This window comes from Apis laboriosa, unplaced genomic scaffold (genome assembly GCF_014066325.1).
Source record: "Apis laboriosa isolate Shangri-la unplaced genomic scaffold, ASM1406632v1 scaffold14551_cov152, whole genome shotgun sequence".
In the NCBI taxonomy this organism is placed as follows: domain Eukaryota; kingdom Metazoa; phylum Arthropoda; class Insecta; order Hymenoptera; family Apidae; genus Apis; species Apis laboriosa.
The window spans coordinates 324,841-342,525 of record NW_025221576.1 but is presented as its reverse complement, the minus strand read 5'-3'; the positions used below and the strand labels follow the sequence as shown (position 1 = coordinate 342,525).

Below are 17,685 nucleotides of genomic sequence, written 5' to 3'. Positions count from 1 at the left end.
GCAACCGGGCCCGAGTTCCTAACTCCTACGACAAACAGTGAAGACAGCGCGGGCGGTCGCAAACAAAAATCTTTCTCTTTTCGTTTCTCGTCCGCTGCAAGTTTTAAACCTCGGTAAACAGTGACGAAGCGCTCGTCATCGGCCTTTTGGGATCGTTTCTCGTAATTGGGGCATCGAAGAAACGTTTCTTTTCCTTTATTCTCTTTTTCAATTTTCTCGATGACAAGGTTTCGATACTCGAGCACTATTAGACGTTAAAACGGCTTATAATAGTCAACGTAGGGGATTACAACGAGAGAGCACTTGTCACTTTTTTAATATTGAACTGTATAAACTCATCGTATCGCGAAGAATATGGCGCAAAGTACATTCGTGCTTGCACAGTTTGAGGTTATCTGATGAAAATGATCAAACCGAGGGAAATATTTCAGGAAAATATCGTGCGGATGATTGTAAAGTAAACTCGATTCGATTAATGCATCGAATATTGTCGTATTCGTGACGCGAAGAACCTCCAAGCAAGCACGTTTTAGGGAGGAGCGATTTTGAACGATTTTCTGGTATCGATGGTTGCACAAGCCACGATTACCACGACGAACGAGACCATGTGCCACGAGACCGTGGCCGCCCCGAGCCATGAATTTCACACACGATTTCCCTCGGCTCGAAGAAATATCGACTTCCAACGCTGCATTTCTTTCGAACGACGAGAAATTGAAAGGAGAGTATTTATATTCGTCACAGTGCGAGCTTTGCCTTCGAGCCACGTGCGGTATAATTGACTAGGATATTATTAGGATAAATTGTAACAACGATCTCTTTGTGCATCTTATTTTTACCTTCTTGCGAAATAATTATTCAAAGATTATTACATTGTTTCCAAACCAACGTCGAAATAATATTTCAATCTTTTTAAAAAAGTAACATTTTTATTTTTAATTTTCGCGAGAATTACATCGTGTGTGGGTTTCGGTCGGTAAAGAAACTGAATCTATCACGAGGCGGATCGTGTGAATTTTTGCATTCTTTTTTCGCAGGGTTTCATCCAAAAAAGGAAAGATGTGACGCACGAAAAGGATCGAAACACCCCGGTGTCCCATGGGACAGGATGCTTTTGTGCCGAACGAAAGGGTCCATGATCATGATTATGGATGGGCCTTAACGTCGATGGAGCCCCATGGTCGGTTTACAATGGTACGCATTGATCGACTTAATTACCGTGATATCGACGTAATTAAAGCCCCGTTGTGTCAAGACCCTTCTCTCGAAGGCGTCGACAAAACCCGTGACTGGACTCCTGGCATCAGGATTCCATCACACCCTCCATTGCTCGCTCACTTTTTTCCTCTTTGTTCCGCCCGGGCCGAGAGGAGACCGCTCTGTCACTTCCTTCGCACGCCTCGCCGATGCTTTGTTGATAAGCTATTATCCGCACGGTGACGCATCCTCGACGAATCACCGCGTATTCCACGCTTCAGGCGTTTTCAATCACGTCACATAACAAAAAATGTAAACTCGAGACCGGTGCAGAAAAATTTCACGAAACTCTTGGTCGTCCATTACCGAACACTGGTTACGAGGATAAGTACGACATCTATAGTTGATTCGCGATCACGCCCTCTATATGCGTCGCGGATTGGAGAAACAATCGAACATCATCGTTTACCAGTCGTGTACGGTATCGCATCGCGTAGATCCAGGTTCGTTTGAAAATTTACCGTGTCCTTGTAGTTCATTTCCTATATTCCTTATATACGTTCAATTTATACGTTTTGTGAAATTCATGCGAATACGTAAAACGGTTCGCACGCTTCTATTGCAATAGAAAGTATACGGTGTAAACGAAGAAACCTAACCAAATCGTGCAAAATTCTCGAGGAGTTTGGCAGGGATCGCGATCGTCTGAGCAGTCTGAATTCGGTGAGTAAAGAAATAACGTTTTGCTTCATTCGGTACGTACATACAGTTACGTTAACAAATGGAAACGAGGTCTACGAGGAATACGATTCTTGTCGCGGTACGTACGGTCAATTAACTCGTTCGGGAAAAGATCTCTTAGCAGGAAGGAGGTTTGATTGATTTGCGATCCTTGGTATCGACGTAACGAGCAGAAAGTGTTGTTGACGCCACGAGAGAAGCCCATAGCTTTCCGATCTCCTCCCGTTTTGCTCGTTACGTTCGAACGAAACGTATCGTTATAATTACGAGGCGTTGGCGTTTACGAGCGAAAGAACGATGCCTCGTACTTGTTAACCTCAACGTTCTCTTCGGCGCGCCATTCGTTGGTAGGTAACGCGAGCAGCGCCCTCTCGTTAAAGAATTCTTTAATTTTGCGCCAATGGATCGACTCGCGCGTTTATTACATTACACCGTCCAGCATGCATTTTAAATCACGCAATCGTAAAGACTCGTTCGTCAGAAAAACTGATCGTTACAGAGTCGTTACAATTGGCACTCGTATACGTAGATTCTCGATGCTGAAAAAGATTTTATTCTCTCTCTCTCTTTTTCTCTCTCTGCACATCGTGAAACAAACACGCGCTAGAAAAAGAGACAGTTTCTCCCAGCGGGACAAAGGAACGATTCCCTCGTAAAATCGAAACGAATCTTTCCCACTGTCGACAAGGAACGCGTCACCCTGTACCCTTCCCCAAAACCCACTCCCCCACTTCGGAACAGGCACGAATTCCTCGGTCTCGGCTCGAATCCATCTCGGAGAATTACACGATGGAATTCGCGCCCTCTTTCCTTCGCGGTCGAGCTCTCTCGGCCCCTGTGTTTCGTCGGGTGCCGCGCTGTCCATTTGCAATTCTGACACACTTCGCGGCGCGGCTATAGAAGCGATCGGGACGAGGCCACGGAGGAATCTGTCCGCAGTTTGAAGGAGGAAGGTGCCGCGAGTGGCGGTAGCGTTGGAATACCAAACGATTCCCGGAAACCGCTTCTGCCTTACCCCTTGGCTCTCGCAGTCGGTCTTCCTTTCCTCTTCAATTTCGTCCTCCTCGTGTCGTTCGTTCGTTCGTTCGTTCGTTCGTTCGTTCGTGTCCTCTCGGTCGAAGAGAGACCTCCCCGTGCCTGCGAGTTTTCGGGCGCGATACGGAGGAGGGGGATGTGGAGTCTCCGTGGCCAGGTTTAAAGGGTCGTTAAGAATGGGTTCGAGGGCCAGGGCCGTATATAACGGATAATTGACAGCCAGTCCCGGGGCCGCCGTTTACTTTGCATGGACATTGAATCCGCGCGGCAACGAATGGACGAGCGGACGGACGAGCGGACGGATGGACGAAACGAGACGAAAGAACATCGACGTGGGACCACGAAATTCGAACTCGAGGGAGATACGTGGATGCCGTTAAGGGAACGGGTTAAGGGAGGCGCGGTGTAAAGGCAAATGCTCTCTCGGCCACGGCCGACCTCGTAAATTCTTCAATTTCGATGCTCGAAAAGGCACGTGACGCGCTACCCTTTGCTCGCGACCACCGATCGATTTAATTGCCGCCCGCTGGAAAAACGAAACGATCCCACTTGTGCCGCCGTTCAAACCACCACCACGGCGTTCTTTTCACGAATCCGTGCCGCATCCATTACGATATTTTCCTTTCTTTTTTTTCCTTTTTTTTTCTATCGCTCAAACTTCGTTTTATGAATCTCATTCGGATCGTAAATCATTCCATTTGCATTTCTTCAACCATTCGAAAATTATTCCTCCAATTTACACGGAAAACGCGATAATTGTCGCAACAAGAAATAAGATTGGAAATAAGAATGACACGTGTGTGGTAATTAGGAACAGGATGTAAATGGCGATGCAAGGTACATTCGCGAACAAGCGTTTATCGCGAGAGAGGATCTTTCCACGCTGGCGCGACACATAACAACATAATGTACAGTTAGACGGATGACAAGTAGAACAATCTCGATGCCCGTGAAAGCGCGCGCTTCTTCTCGGAACGTCAACGTCGCAAATTACCATCTTCCACCGATTCGTCTCGTGTCTGACTCCACGCGACGTACTACCACGCAACCAGTGCCGTATCAAAGAAGCGGATAAAGTCTTTCGTGCCGCGTTTCACCCGACCGCTTTTTTCCTTCCCTTCCGTTTCTCACCGTTACGACCTCTCCACGGACGAGGGAATACTTTCTCTCTCTCTCTCTTCACCTCTCTTCCTCGTTCACCCGACTCGCACCGAGCGTGAAGCTGTTCAAGGAAAAACAAACGTTGAAGGAAGGTGCGACTTTGATCGCCGTTTAACGCGGAAGAGTTGAAGTGAGAGAGGCGTATAAATTCCGTTAAACGCCGCGGGACACCCACGCTTGCCACGAATTTTAAGAGGACGCTGAGAAGAGCCGAAGAGAGAGAGAGAGAGAGAAAATGAAGGAGAAGGGGAGAAGGGACACGCGATCCAACGAAATATGCATTTCATCGTGGGCTCGACGATACGAGATTGGTATCAGCCGGGAGCGATGGGGAACGATTCCGCGAAAGCAGGTTGCCAGGACCGAAGTGACTTGTCAAAAGATCCCCTTCTCCCTTCTTCTCCCCTTTTTCTCTTTGTTTCTTTCTTTTTTTTCCTCCCAACGCTCAGGTAATCGATCGCGTGGTTTCGGCCAAGGATTTTTCTCTTCCTCGGCCCTCGTACCTGCGGTTTCTCCTTTCCCTCATATTTGTCGTCCGCTCCCTCCCTCCCTCCCTCCCTCTCTCTCTCTCTTTCTCTCTCTCTCTCTTTCTCTCTCTTTCTCTCTCTGTCCAAAGGGACGGTGGAGTTGTCAACTCGTTCGGCTTACACCGAGTCGAGAGTGGATAATCGAGATAAAATCCAGTGGCGGCTTAGCCACCCGTAATGACATCGGCGCGGCGCTGGTCGATGGACTCGCAGTCGGATGTCACAATATTGTGCCGCCGCGCTTCGCTGCAATAGTATAACCGTTTGATTCAACCTTTTCTTTTTTTTTCCCAAGTCTCTTCGACATATCCCGATAAAGGATATCATTACTGGCTTGATTACGGGCTCGAGAGGAGAGGAGAGGAGAGGAGAGGAGAGGATAGAACAACGTTGAAAACGAAATAACGTTTGCATCGAATTATCGAGCAAACTCGTTAAGCAGCTCGTTCGCGTATCGTTTAAATGCGATAAAGAACGATTACTCTGAGAATATGAGACGAGAAACGTTATTAACATCGTTCGAGTATATATGCAAATTATCGTCGATATAAATTATCCGCTTTTCTCTCTCTCTCTCTCTCTCTCTCTCTCTCTCTCTCTCTCTCTCTCTCTCTCTCCCTCTCTCTCGTGAACAGAGATACATTTTGCACGAAAATAGAATTTATTTATGGCTCGCGTATACTACACGAACCATCTTTATTAGCATCGGCAAAAAACCGGTGGTGGCGCGTTGCTGGCCGATTTTGCCCAACTCCAATTACCCCCTCCTCCTCCTCCTCCCCCTATCTCTTGATAACAAAGGTCTGGTTTGCTCGTTCCCGACATAAATTACCCGCCGTTTAATTAAGCAACATATTACGAAGAAGAATCGAGCCCGTTAACAAACTTTTGCATAATGAGCGTCGGGTAGGTAGGTTTTATCGCGTCGTTCGGGGAGAGGAGGGGGAAAAAATGGAAGCGGCAGAGGGTAAGAAGTAAAGAAGATTTTTATCGCCGGGGGGGAGGGAAAAAATGGACATCGATCAATTTTTTTTCTTTCTCTCTTTTTTCTTTTCTTTTTCTTTTTTTTTTTTTTTTTTTTTTTACGACGGTGTATATTATAGTTAATTAGTAAACGCCAACGTGCGCGTTTCGCATTACTACGTTAATTACTTGCTCGAAAAGGAAGAGAGGGGGGGAGGGGGAAGAAAAAAGAAAAACTTTCTCGTTCCATCGAACCTTCCCTTTCCTTTCCTTTCCTTTCCTTTCCTTTCCTTTCCTTTCCTTACCGCGACGTTCGACGCGGGATACGCTCGAAAAGCGAGCGAAGAAACTCCCCCCCGTTAATAAATTTCCCCGAGTAAACGAGGAAGGCCGCTTTATCAACGTCGACGAAAAAACGAGAGAAACGGTCAATTGGTTGGGAAACGGGGACGACCAACCGGGAAGAGGAATTAGCTAACGCGAGTATACGTATCCTCCTCCTCCTCCTCCTCGGTTCTAACCAGTTCGCCGCGCCTCCCCTTATCTCTGCGTCGAGAACGATGTTGAGAAATAGGAAGGAAGGGACAATGAGGGAAAGAAGAAGAAGAAGAAGAAGAAGAAGAATAAGGAAGGAGGAAAGGAAGGAGAGCGGCGTATAGTAAGGTAAGCACGTCGCGTATATACTACTTTGTCCCTTCGTATACACGTTGAATCATCCGGTCGGTTTCCTTTCACGAGCCGATGCCAGCCGTTCCCGCATCAAGCCCTGTGGTCTCCTCCAAGCATAATGACTCAATCCGCGATCCACCTTGCCCCCACCCTCTCCTCCTCCCAACCATCTTTCTTCCCCGCTCTTCCCCTCCCTTCCCCGATATCATCCACGAATTCGTATTTCCGTATGGTGGAAAAATGGCGAACGCAATTTCTTTCCAAATCCACGGAACACAACTCGACCACGAGTTTCGCGTGACGAGCCGCCGTTTCTTTTTAATGGACTCGTCCTGCGACGATGCAGGTCGAAGCCGGAACGAGGTAGTAGGACGCGTAAGATCGGTGGCTAAGTCGCGTTCTCTGCAACGATCCAGGAGGAGAGATTATCAAAGATCCCCCGTGTCTTTGTATGAGTTTTTCGAAACTCGATTCGTAAAAAAAAAAAAAAAAAAAGGAAAAAAAGGAAAAGAAGGAGGAATTCTCTTGCGCGGAGAAGATTCCTCGTCGACGAATTGACGAAATAATCTTTGAAATGAATTTATCGGCCTCCCCGTTCGAGGGACTCGTGGATTCATGGGAATTTTCGTCGGGATTCCATTCGAATTTTTCACGGATGGCTCTCTCTCTCTCTCTCTCTCTCACAGATTGGAGAGGCAGATAGAAAATGTTGTGTACGCGCGGCGCTACACACAAATTTATTGCTAGGAAACGCAATGATCTAGCCGACCCGTGGCGAGGAATCCGGAATGGCGATTACCATACGGCACCAACCGACGGAGAAAGCTTTATTCAACCGCGCGTGGACCGCCGTCATCCTCCGCTTCGTGGCGTGAAATAAGAACCACCGTCGAAATTAAACGCCCCGTGCGTTCAGAAATTTCTCTTCAGGACAGGGAACTAATGCGGCCTCTATGCGAGTTTTCGAGAGAGAGAGAGAGAGGATCGAAGCTGCGAGAGCGCCTTCCACGATTCCTCAGAGAACGGAACGCTTCCACGCGTTTCCGTTAAATCCTTATTTAATCGTTTCTACCATTAATCACGCGTTTACACGGGAATTCGCTTATCCCTTTTCGTCATTTTTAATCCTTTCACCGTGTATTTGAATCACAATTTGTCCGATTCAAACGCTTCGAACGATCACGAGAGATTCGAGGCTGTGCTATTTTCTTTCTCGTCATCCGGAGAAATAGTTATATATACGATTAAAACGTAAAATTCGTGCGAAATAATTCAATCTCCGTCTCCTTCGAGTTTCTTTGGCGCGCAATTATTGGAGCTCGAAACAACATTTTCTCGAAGAGGTACGTTTCTCGAATGCTCTCGTCCTCCCCTCCCCCCTCGAAATTCGAAGAGTCAGGATGTCGAGGTATCACAATGATCGCTTAATTGAGCGTAAGATATCGTATAGTATCGAAGGGGAAGAGGAGGAAGGAGTAGCGGAGGTCGATAAGAATTCTGTGTTCCAACGTTGACAGTGGAACAGCTTGGAATGATTCGGCGTTTCTGTCAAGGGGGAATGCGGTTTCGAACCGGTCCACGCGCCACCTTTTCGGATTGCGCGCAGATGCTTTGTACCGGGTGTTCTACCCGTGTTCATTATCCCAATAAATTTTTATTCCTCCTGGCGCCGATCGAATTTGTCCACCCTTTTTCGAACGTCTTTCATAAACGCTCTATCTGTTAGATGTGCAAATAAGTTCCTTCCCCTTCTTTTCTACCATCGTAATTTCTGAATTACTTGGACGATGTGATTATATTTTCTATAGAGAAATATTAGAAATGTCGAAAGGAATATTAAGCGTTGTCGACGACGGTGAAAGTTCTGCCAAAAAATAATTTTTTAGATAGTTTAAATAGCGACAGTGACGATTTTACTTCGTCTACGAAAACGTTGTAAGCGATTTGATCAAACCATGACCGATACAGTTCCTTTCCTTTTTTTCTATCATAACTTCTGTTCGTGGCGCCGAAAAGAACGAAATCCGAAAGAGCGTTCTTTCGTTTTTAAGAGTCTGAGAGTTTCCAGTATTTTTCATAGATTTCGAGCGATATGGCGAGAAGCTTACTTTTTGCGTTCCTTGAGCTTGAGAAATCGGCTGTCGAAGCTATTCAAATCGTTTGCGCGCCAAAAAGTGATACCAAAGATTTAAATTCGGTAATTTTAATTTGGAAGATCAGGCAAGTTAGAGGAACCGCTCTACGAGAAGAATTGGCGGAAAGATCGGTATCCGATTTAATAAAATCTTGAATTTGGGAAAAAAAGGGATATTAATATATGCTCTTAATATATGCTCCTCCAATTAATTACCTTTCGTGAAAAGATCGAGAGGATCTTCGATCCCGAAATCTCTTTCGAAACGTTCATCGAGCTTATTTCTTCCTTATCCGAATTTCTCTCGCTTGGACGAGTATAATCAGAGATGGATCAATTATCACGAATAAAGAACCCGCTGGAAGGTGGTTCTTAGACGATACATCTGTATCCTGGCGAGGTAGCGAGCAATAATGGTTCGTATTATTATGATTTCAATGGGCCACCGATGCGAATCTGGATCGTGAAACGGGGCTCGGTATCGGTGACGCCGATCTGCACGCTGATTGATTCTTCGGTATTCATGCGGATCGGCGTGCCGCGATATCATCGTCGCGATCGTGGAACCAGGGCCTCGTCGAGAGAAGGAGAAAGAGAGAGAGAAGATATTCCATCTCGATATCACACGTAAGAGCTCCGCCAGAAAATCGTGTCCACTTCCGATCCGCGGTGAAACCTACCCCGACTAACTTTCCATCCCTCGAGAATCGGCCTGAGAGGTGAAAAATAATTTTTCTCTCTTTGCCGCGCGGCTCGTTCGATCGAAGAAATGGACGGGCGAATTCTGGTTTCGATTTTTCATCACTCAGCTCCGTTAGATCCGATATTATGCCGCCGAGAATCGGTATCGAAATTGGCCGGCATTGATGTATGGACCGGTCGCGAACATTATGCCATCACTCGTGCGAACAGCGACACGTGTGCGCGGCGGGGATTGAGAATACGGTGTCGACGGTAATAACGAATCGATGACACGCCGATAAATACGTCGTCGCTAGGATCGGTGTCCGCCGAGTACCGTGTACCGATATCTCTCTTGCGGTTGTAATTTGTTTCCCAGTGGCGATAGACACAGAGAGAGAGAGAGGGACAGAGTTTTACGTAACGCGTAATAGTAGCTCAATCTATCGAAGAGCGAAACGCGGACAAGCGAGAGCGCATGCTCGAAAAACCGATCGATATTTCATATATATATATATATATATATATGACGTTGCCATTAAATATCTTCCTCCTCCTTCCTTTCCTTCCTTCCTGTATTTTTAACTATTTTTAACCAACGAGGCGAGAAAAATAACGACACCCGGTATATCTCGGTGATTTTGAAACAATGAAAGGAACACGAGTTGCTCATCGCCTTGCCTACTATTTACCGCAAAACCGCAACGTCGTCGCCGCCGTCGTCGTCCAAGGAGAGACGACTCCCGCCCTCCGTCCACCATCGTAACGGATACGGTGTTACCGATCTCTGCCCGTCCCACCTTTATGAATTCGTTATTACCGATATCGCGTCGCGAAATCCGGCCCCCGTGAAACGAAGCGCGAATCGAGGAGGCGGCGGGCATTAAGAAATCCGGTTCTCCACGATGATCCTCGACGGGGCTCGTGTATCGACCACGACATCGCTGCCGGCTTAATAATGTCTTTGATACGAAATCGCAACTTTGTGCGGCGAGCGGATAAAGAGGAGGGAAGAGAGAGAGAAAGAGAGAGATGGAGAGAGGGGGGGGCGGTTGCGTGGAACGAGGGAAAAAAGGGAACCTGTTATTTCGGCGAGGCTCGAAGCCGAGGCGAGATTACACGCTGTCACACACGCTTCGTTCCTCTCCCGAACTCTCTTTCGGCGTCTCTCTTCCCTCGCGGCATCCCCGCTTCGAGGGCCCCGTTCAAGGGGGAGACGAAAACGCGGATGGCCAACCATCCGACGTCTTATTCGCGCGATTATCGTCGCTCGTCGATTTGCGTTTCGTCTCCCCCCTCCCCCTCGCGCCCCTTGACGCGGCTGTATTTAACACCGATCCTTGGACGGTTCGCAGGTATGCTCGCCTCGAGTTAATTATATCTTCTCTGTACCGAGTGTGTATGTATATATATATATGTATATCTGTCCGTGTTTAAAATCGAGATAATCACTGGTCGATCCATTTTTCCACGCAAATCTATCACAGCCCCTTTTATATTTAATTATGTTATCGAGAGAAAGAGAGAGACGCGTTTACGCGGTATAAAATGGTTATCTGGTATATATGGTTGTAACCGAGTTTCGTGATGGTCGCGCGTAATAGTCCCCGCGCGTGTGGTGCTTACATTTTGAACGGCCGCTCGAACGATGAAGGCGCATTAAGTCGGTGACGCGGTAATCAACGTCAGAGAACGCGAGTCGACAAACGATAATAGTCGGTGGAGCGGATCGAATCGAGCGAGACGTCGGTTATTCGCCAACATCTTATTTCCCTCCGCGATACCCGCCAGGGACGACGGATTTAATCCGGGTCTAACCTCGCTTTTGCACCCGTGGGCGTGGCACGGCGCAAACATTTTCCGCGTACGCTTCGTAATCTCGCGTAGGCACGAATCCACGCGCGAACAATTAGTAGTTAGGCCCCTTACGACGCTTAATTGCCCTCGCGCGTTTCACGCCTGCGTCGGGCGTGATGAAAGCTTCAGCTTGGAACGGAGCTATAATTTCACGATGCGATCGTGTTTCCAATTGCAGCGTTCCGTGTCGAAATTGATACCGCTCGAATCTATTAGGGGAGAAGGAGGTATAAATCTGGTTGCAACAACGTTTGTTCAGCAAAGTATAAATTTCGCATCTTTCTAACTAAGAAAATACCCTGTTTAGCATTTTTAATTCATCTCGAAGAGAGAATTCGAGTTTAATAACTTTTCCTTGCAAATTTTTCGCAAACGATTCTCGTTCGTCGTGAACATAGTAATTTACGTGCATAAGGAGGTAGAGGGAGAAAAAGAAAAAAAAAATATGTAAATTGAAATCACCAGTTTCCTTTCTCCAAAAGTTGCCGTCAAGGCAACTCCAAGTTGTTTGGAGTTATATTTTAAAAATATCTTCGCAATTATTTGCAATTATTTTAAAAAGTACGATTATACGAGAGAGAAACGATTATCGTCATCGAACAGATCGTATCTAGCGACTCGATCGTGCAAGACATCGAGAAAAAAATCCGACAGGCGGTCGACATCCGATGAAATTAAATGGAAGGGACAGAGGCCGCCAATGTCCACGGATTAAGCGATTTAGCGTTTGGAACGAAACTCGTCTACGATCGTTTCATTCGAAAAGTTCCGTTTACGAAGAGTGGTCTTTAGACGGGAGAAGAAGAGAATCCGATAATGGTAGAAACACGCGTATAAATATGCAGATATGAACGCGTATTTTTCACGCTTCGTTACTCCTTTCTTTCGTTCGACTTCCGGTTTTCCTCCCTTTCATGCGAAACAATATGCAAGATCTTTTGTATCGTTTAGATTCTTTTCACACTAGTCAACGGTTACCGCGGAATATCTTTCCGTATTGTTCTTTGAAAATACTTATTTTTATTTATTAACATGTAAATTAATTCGATGTCGTATTATCATAATATTAAATTATTCATCGCAAAATTTCGATCGATCGATGTAACGACTGATGAAAAGTATCTTATAAATTCTAAAAATTTATTCGTAGAGTAGATCTACGAATTAACGTATTTACATATTCGTCGAATTTAAATATTCGTGTTTTAAACTAAGAACACGGAGAAGAAAGAAAGATGCGTAAAGTCGTTAGTAAAATTGTAGTATTTTAAAGATCAAATTCGAATCGGTCAAGTTTCAACAACTGTTCACTCGTTTCCCATTACACGGACTATAAACCAAAAGAGTGAGGTGGTTAACGAGGGTAACGACGAGGATTGCTGTTGTTCGTCGCATAATGGCGCTTCTAATCTTTACTGCCCTCTGGAACACGTTTTCAAGCCATTAAAAATAACGAGAGTCGCGCGCATTTTATGGCGGTTAAATAAGTATCACTTTCAGTTGCACGATGTCGTTATTAAAAGTTAATTCCAGTTGCGAATCCACCAATTGCTACCGAGCTCGTCGCTATTATCTTACGATACCGCTCCTTAAATCTAATTAAATCTTATTAAAATTAAGAAAACTTTGAATTTTAAAGATTTCCGATCGTTGGAAGCGCGGAATCTTTCCCTTTAAAACGCTTTTTCGCTTATTTCGATATGACTTTTGGTTCTCGAAATATCGTCGCGTAAAGAAAAGAATATTTTTTTTAATCGCTTATCATTTCCGTCGATTCTCTTACTTCGTTCTCTCATCTCTGTCCTAAACCGTAAACGAGTCGCGATTGCAGTATTTTCAATAAAAAATACAGATCGCTAAATCGCTAAATTTATTCATAAATTTTACGAATATTTCGAGTTTCTATATCTCGGCAACGAATTCAGATATCCACGAGATTATTATTGTATTAAATGGAATTCTTCTTTGCAAGACGTTGCGTTTAACGCTCAACATTATTTTTCGAGCGCGAGGTTTCACAAAAACGCGGACGTAAAGTTGTTCCTCTACCTGCCACGTACAACGTTTCTTTATTTCTTTCTCTTCGTAGTACTTTCGTGTTTCGATCAAGATTAGGACGGACAAGCCGGCCGGAGAAATGGTTCAGGCTTAATAACACGCTATGCTCTCGTTGCCTAAAAAATGACCGCATTAACGGAAACGTATATCGTCGATGTCGCGGTCGAGCGTGTAGTAATCGGTGAAAGTGAACCAACTACAACAAAGCGGAAACGATTGTACCCGTTCCCGTGGAACTGTGTACCGAGTCACTTTTAAAACTTTTAGCGTAGATACGACTCGATAAAAAAAAAAAAAGAAAAAAACAGGAAGCGCAATACCACTTTCTTTTCTTTTTTTTCAAAATTATACAGTCACGATACGATTTTTTAAACTCCGTTTAAAAAAAAATCTCTGCTCAAACTCGATCGAACTATCCCCTATACGCACGAATCGTGTATAAATCTCTGGAAGAAAAGGTATACTGGGGAAGGGTGAGGAGGGGAGATAGCTGGCAGGGGGTTGCTAGGCGGCGCACGAGGAGAAAGAGAAAAGGAGGGGGAGGGGGGAGGAGAGGGAGAAAGAAACGCTACATAAATAGATGAGCTGTCGGAGCGGCGGGATTACGTATGACGGGACACGAGGACGGCGGAGGCGAGATGATATCTGGTTCGGGTAGGTACAGTGATAAATCTGTGGGCCTCTGTCAGGTGGAGGAGCGCACAAGGCTCGGGCGATCAGCTTCCTACCGCGCGCGCCTCCTTTGTCTCGTCGCGTCTCGGGATAGGTGGAATCGATCAAACCCCTTTACGAATTTCGCCACCGTGGAACGCGGCCGACTCTCGTGCGTTTGCGCCGGGGGCCGAGGCGAACGATCGAAACGATAAACGATATCGATAAGCGATCGTGTTCGTCGCGTTGTGGAATTCGAGACGGAGGCGGACCTCCTCTCCCTCCCTCCCTCCCTCCCTCGATTCCTTCTCCTTCCTTACGTATTCCGTTCCAAATTTTCCACCGATATATAATATCAAAGTGGACATTTATCATATCGGATCTGGGCCTTGGTTTCGGAATTTTTCTACTACGGTTGGTTCCTCGAAATTTCTCGTAATCGTCGGTTGTGATTTCTAGAAATCGTGTTGGACGCGAGGGTTTTCGATTCGAAAGAATCGATCGCCAGTTTGTCAACAGGACTCACAAACAACGAAACTGTGATAATCCCCGAGAAGAGAAGAGACCGGCTCGGTAGAACGCAACATTTTAATCCGTAAACACGTCGTTCGACGGGCTCGTTCCGACTCGCTCTGCGCTTCGAGCGACCGAATAATCTTTCGTTCCAGCTCACGCACACGATCGCATTAGTCGCGCTCGCTTTCACGACCGTTGGGAAATTAACGGGCCTCGTTCGAAATGCGTTCGACTGAAATTTAGAACGGGACAGCCAAATAAATTTCGAAAGCTTGAGTTTTTCTCTCGTTTCCCCTCGAGTCTAATCCCGCGGGATCGATATAATGGCACAGCCTTTGTTCGTCGATCAACAATACGCTCGAATTGACGGATGATGCTCTTTTAGCCGCGATTAATGGACATGATCCGCGACGAATCGAAGTATCATCCTCGCGAAACTCGAAATCACGAAAGTCGCGTCATAAATACCAGGTTTGAAAGTTTTCTCTCTCTCTTTCTCTCCTGCGTTGTATTCCTGCTCGAAACGTCTCTCTCTGCCCGACAAAGAGAATCGCGGAGAAGAGACGAGCGGGCCTCGTATGTATGTGTGTGTGTGTGTTGCGTGCGTGCGCGGCCGATCATGGCAAAGCAAACACACGTATTCGTCCGCCAAGCTACGTATATACGAAAAGGAAGAAAGGAAGAGGGAAGAGGTCGGTGGTGGTGGCTCGTAGCTGCTCTGGCAAAGGTATAAAGGTTAATGAGCGCACAGGCGCAACCTATTATTTCAGTCGGTTGGGTTCCTACTCCCCTCTCCTCTCCCCTTACTTTTCCGCCAGTCATCCCCTCTCTCCGTCCTACGGCCACGTTCTTCGTTCCCTCCGTCTCGTTCCCGCGAACGCCGAAACGCCGAAGGCAGAGCAGTGCGCACCGCCGGCCGCGCCGGTCGAAAGAAAGAAAGAAAGAAAGAAAGAAAGAAAGAAGGAAGGAAAAGGAAGGATCGCAAGGTGGGGCGAAGGAGGTGGGGGACGGTTCTCGGGAGAAGGGAGAAGTGGCAGACCTTGAGCTGCCACGAAGCTCTGGACGTCTTCATCCTGCCTCAAGCTGTGCTCCGAGAGAGAAGGATACGCCGCTCTCCCGCTCCGTCCGACCTTCGGATTTCACGAAATCCTTTAAATTCGTACGTACCGTGTACGAAACGGACGTGGTCAAAGGATGCCGACCACGCGATCAACGAGGATTTAACCTAGCCCTGCCACCGGCCAACCGAGCAGGGAGGAGGGAGTGGGGAGAATCGCGTGATTCCACCGCGTGCTTCCTGCCCCTCCTCTCCCGTGTATCTCGTCTTCCTGGTGCGCACGCGCGCTTTCTAACGCTTTCTTCCCTCCCGACATTATTAAACGTATCTTCTAACAGTTATACGGAGTGATTCCCCTCCGACTTTGAACATTCTCTCGAGTTTAACCGATCACGCGATATACAAATATATATATATATATCTTTCTCTCTCTCTCTCTACGAATCCTCTAGCAATCACCGGTGCTATTGTGGCTCGCATCGAGCACCCTCCACGTCAAATTCCTTGCACGACGCACAACACGCAACCGCTCCCTCTCCCCCTCTCCCCTTTCGACATGTCGACAACCCCCCTTTCAACCTTTCTGCTCGTCGTCCCTCCATGGTCCATCCGATTCTCTCTTCTTCTTCTTCTTCTTCTTCTTCGGATGGATGGAGGCGTGTATCCCGTTCACGTCAGCCGAGGAAAACGTATCTATTCGAGGTGGACGGGAACAGACGCGGGAGAGACGGGTTATCCGCACGCAAGCAATGCCATTGTGCTTCCCCCCCCGGCGATCGGGGGGAGACGTCCTCGACGTCCGCCTCGATCCTCGCACACAAAGGGGATAGGTCAACCTATCATCTTTCGCACGGTTTTTCGCGCATTCGACGTTCGTTGCGCGATGTTCTTGGAAATATCGGAGATCTTGGGATCTCTTGCTCGCGCAAAAATTCAGCCAGGGGATAGAAAGTTGCGTGCGCGTTCTAAACGCACGATGGCGCGATCCGCGCGTTTCGACGACACGTTCCCGTCCCGACCCGACCCGACCGACAAAAAGCGACCGCGCACCGTGAAAATCGTTTTCGAAGGGAACACCCCCCGTGTTTTATTTCTTTGCGACGGGTCGTGGAATCAGGTCGGTTTCTTTTGTGAGCGCCTCGTACACGTGTGACGTGTTGGAGGGGAAGGGTGCGATTCCATCCCTCCCCTCGCTCCAATGTCGCATCCTACTACTACCTTGGCTTCCTAGCTCGATCCGCTTTTGTGGCAAACCGTTAAATTGGCTCTGCGCAGGAGCTGCGCATCTGTCGCTGTGGTGCTCGAGCCGAGACGACGTTCCTCTGCCCGCATCGTAAAAATACAGTCCGCGATTCCGTCGGAAGAAAAATAGAAGCGAAACTCGGTTCTTTTCGAAACTCTCGAGAGACGAAATTTCGAACGGAATGGCGGTTAATCCGTGAGAAAAGGGACAGATAATCCGCATAGAGAAGATATTGGAAGGATTTAAGATAACGATCGACGAATGAATTTATGGAATGCTTTTACGACTAAAAAACCAGGGAGTTTTGTCACCAGGGAGAGGGAGAGGTGAGAGGCATTACTTCCCCGAAATTTCACCACTCGATTAATCTTGGATTAACGAGATAAGTACACCATGGCGACTCGAGATTGCAAAGAGAGAGATTATTCTTAAATCATTTTACACGCGCGTTGAATTTTTCTTTGCGCCAGTTTCTTTACTTCTGTTACGATTATCATCTATTAACCTCTCTCGAGATGGAATTAATTAAGAGAAGAGATAATTATTTTCTATCTCTTTCTGCGAATACTTATCTCGTAAATTATAATATTCCTCCTAGATACATCTTGAAATTATATATACCTTCGATTAAAGGTATTCGTGATGTACACGTCGCATGGGCACAAGTGAGTCCACGTTTCGCGAAACGAGCGTAGAAGATTGCCAATTCACGCGCGATTCTTACGATTTAATTAACCGTTCCAAGATCGCGGACGAGCATCTCCGGCCGGCCGAGGTCAACGCCGCTCCAGAAGCCGGGTCATTGGGCATGCCCGTCACCGCTCTTTATTACGATTGAGACTTTACTTAGCTCGATCGATCTCCGTCCGATCCACCGGATCTCGCCGCGATCGCCTGCTTATCTCGATCTCGTTTCGACCCACCGCCGCCTCTCCGCTCTTCTTTTATTACCCGCCGCGTAATGAGAGGATGCTGACGCGCTAAGCTGAAATTATCGCGCCAATTACATTCGTTCCAACCGTGTTCGCGTTTCCTTCGTTCGTCACGATTAAAATATCCGGTATACAACTCGATTCTTTCGCCAATTCGAAGATGAAGAAATTTACGCCAATTTTTTTTCACGCGAAATTTAATTATATTTTTATATTTTAATTATAGAATATAATTATATTTTAATTATATTTGCATTGGATTA

At 46.7% G+C, this 17,685-nt stretch overlaps 3 protein-coding genes across 6 annotated transcripts in view; 2 read left to right on the top strand and 1 right to left on the bottom strand.

Annotated features, from left to right (window-relative positions):
- Nucleotides 1-17,685, bottom strand: part of LOC122710325 (TSC22 domain family protein 1) — a 123,001-nt gene that overhangs the window by 29,668 nt on the left and 75,648 nt on the right. Inside the window, exon 1 of one of the 4 annotated variants that reach the window (XM_043928094.1) lies at nt 1,219-1,344. The exons of the other annotated variants lie outside the window; for them this stretch is intronic. The gene's annotated coding sequence lies outside the window, so the exon portion shown is untranslated. Of the gene's footprint in view, nt 1-1,218; nt 1,345-17,685 lie in introns of those variants that run through there. 4 annotated transcript variants of the gene reach the window in all.
- Nucleotides 1,121-17,685, top strand: part of LOC122710330 — a 52,511-nt gene continuing 35,946 nt past the window's right edge. Inside the window, exon 1 of the mRNA XM_043928100.1 lies at nt 1,121-1,194. Within this exon, the coding sequence (XP_043784035.1) occupies nt 1,152-1,194 (43 nt within the window). The 5' untranslated portion in view covers nt 1,121-1,151. The remainder of the gene's footprint in view (nt 1,195-17,685) is intronic.
- The window catches only part of LOC122710326 (L-lactate dehydrogenase A-like 6A), a 99,836-nt gene continuing 83,722 nt past the window's right edge, over nt 1,572-17,685 (top strand). Inside the window, exon 1 of the mRNA XM_043928095.1 lies at nt 1,572-1,920. The gene's annotated coding sequence lies outside the window, so the exon portion shown is untranslated. The remainder of the gene's footprint in view (nt 1,921-17,685) is intronic.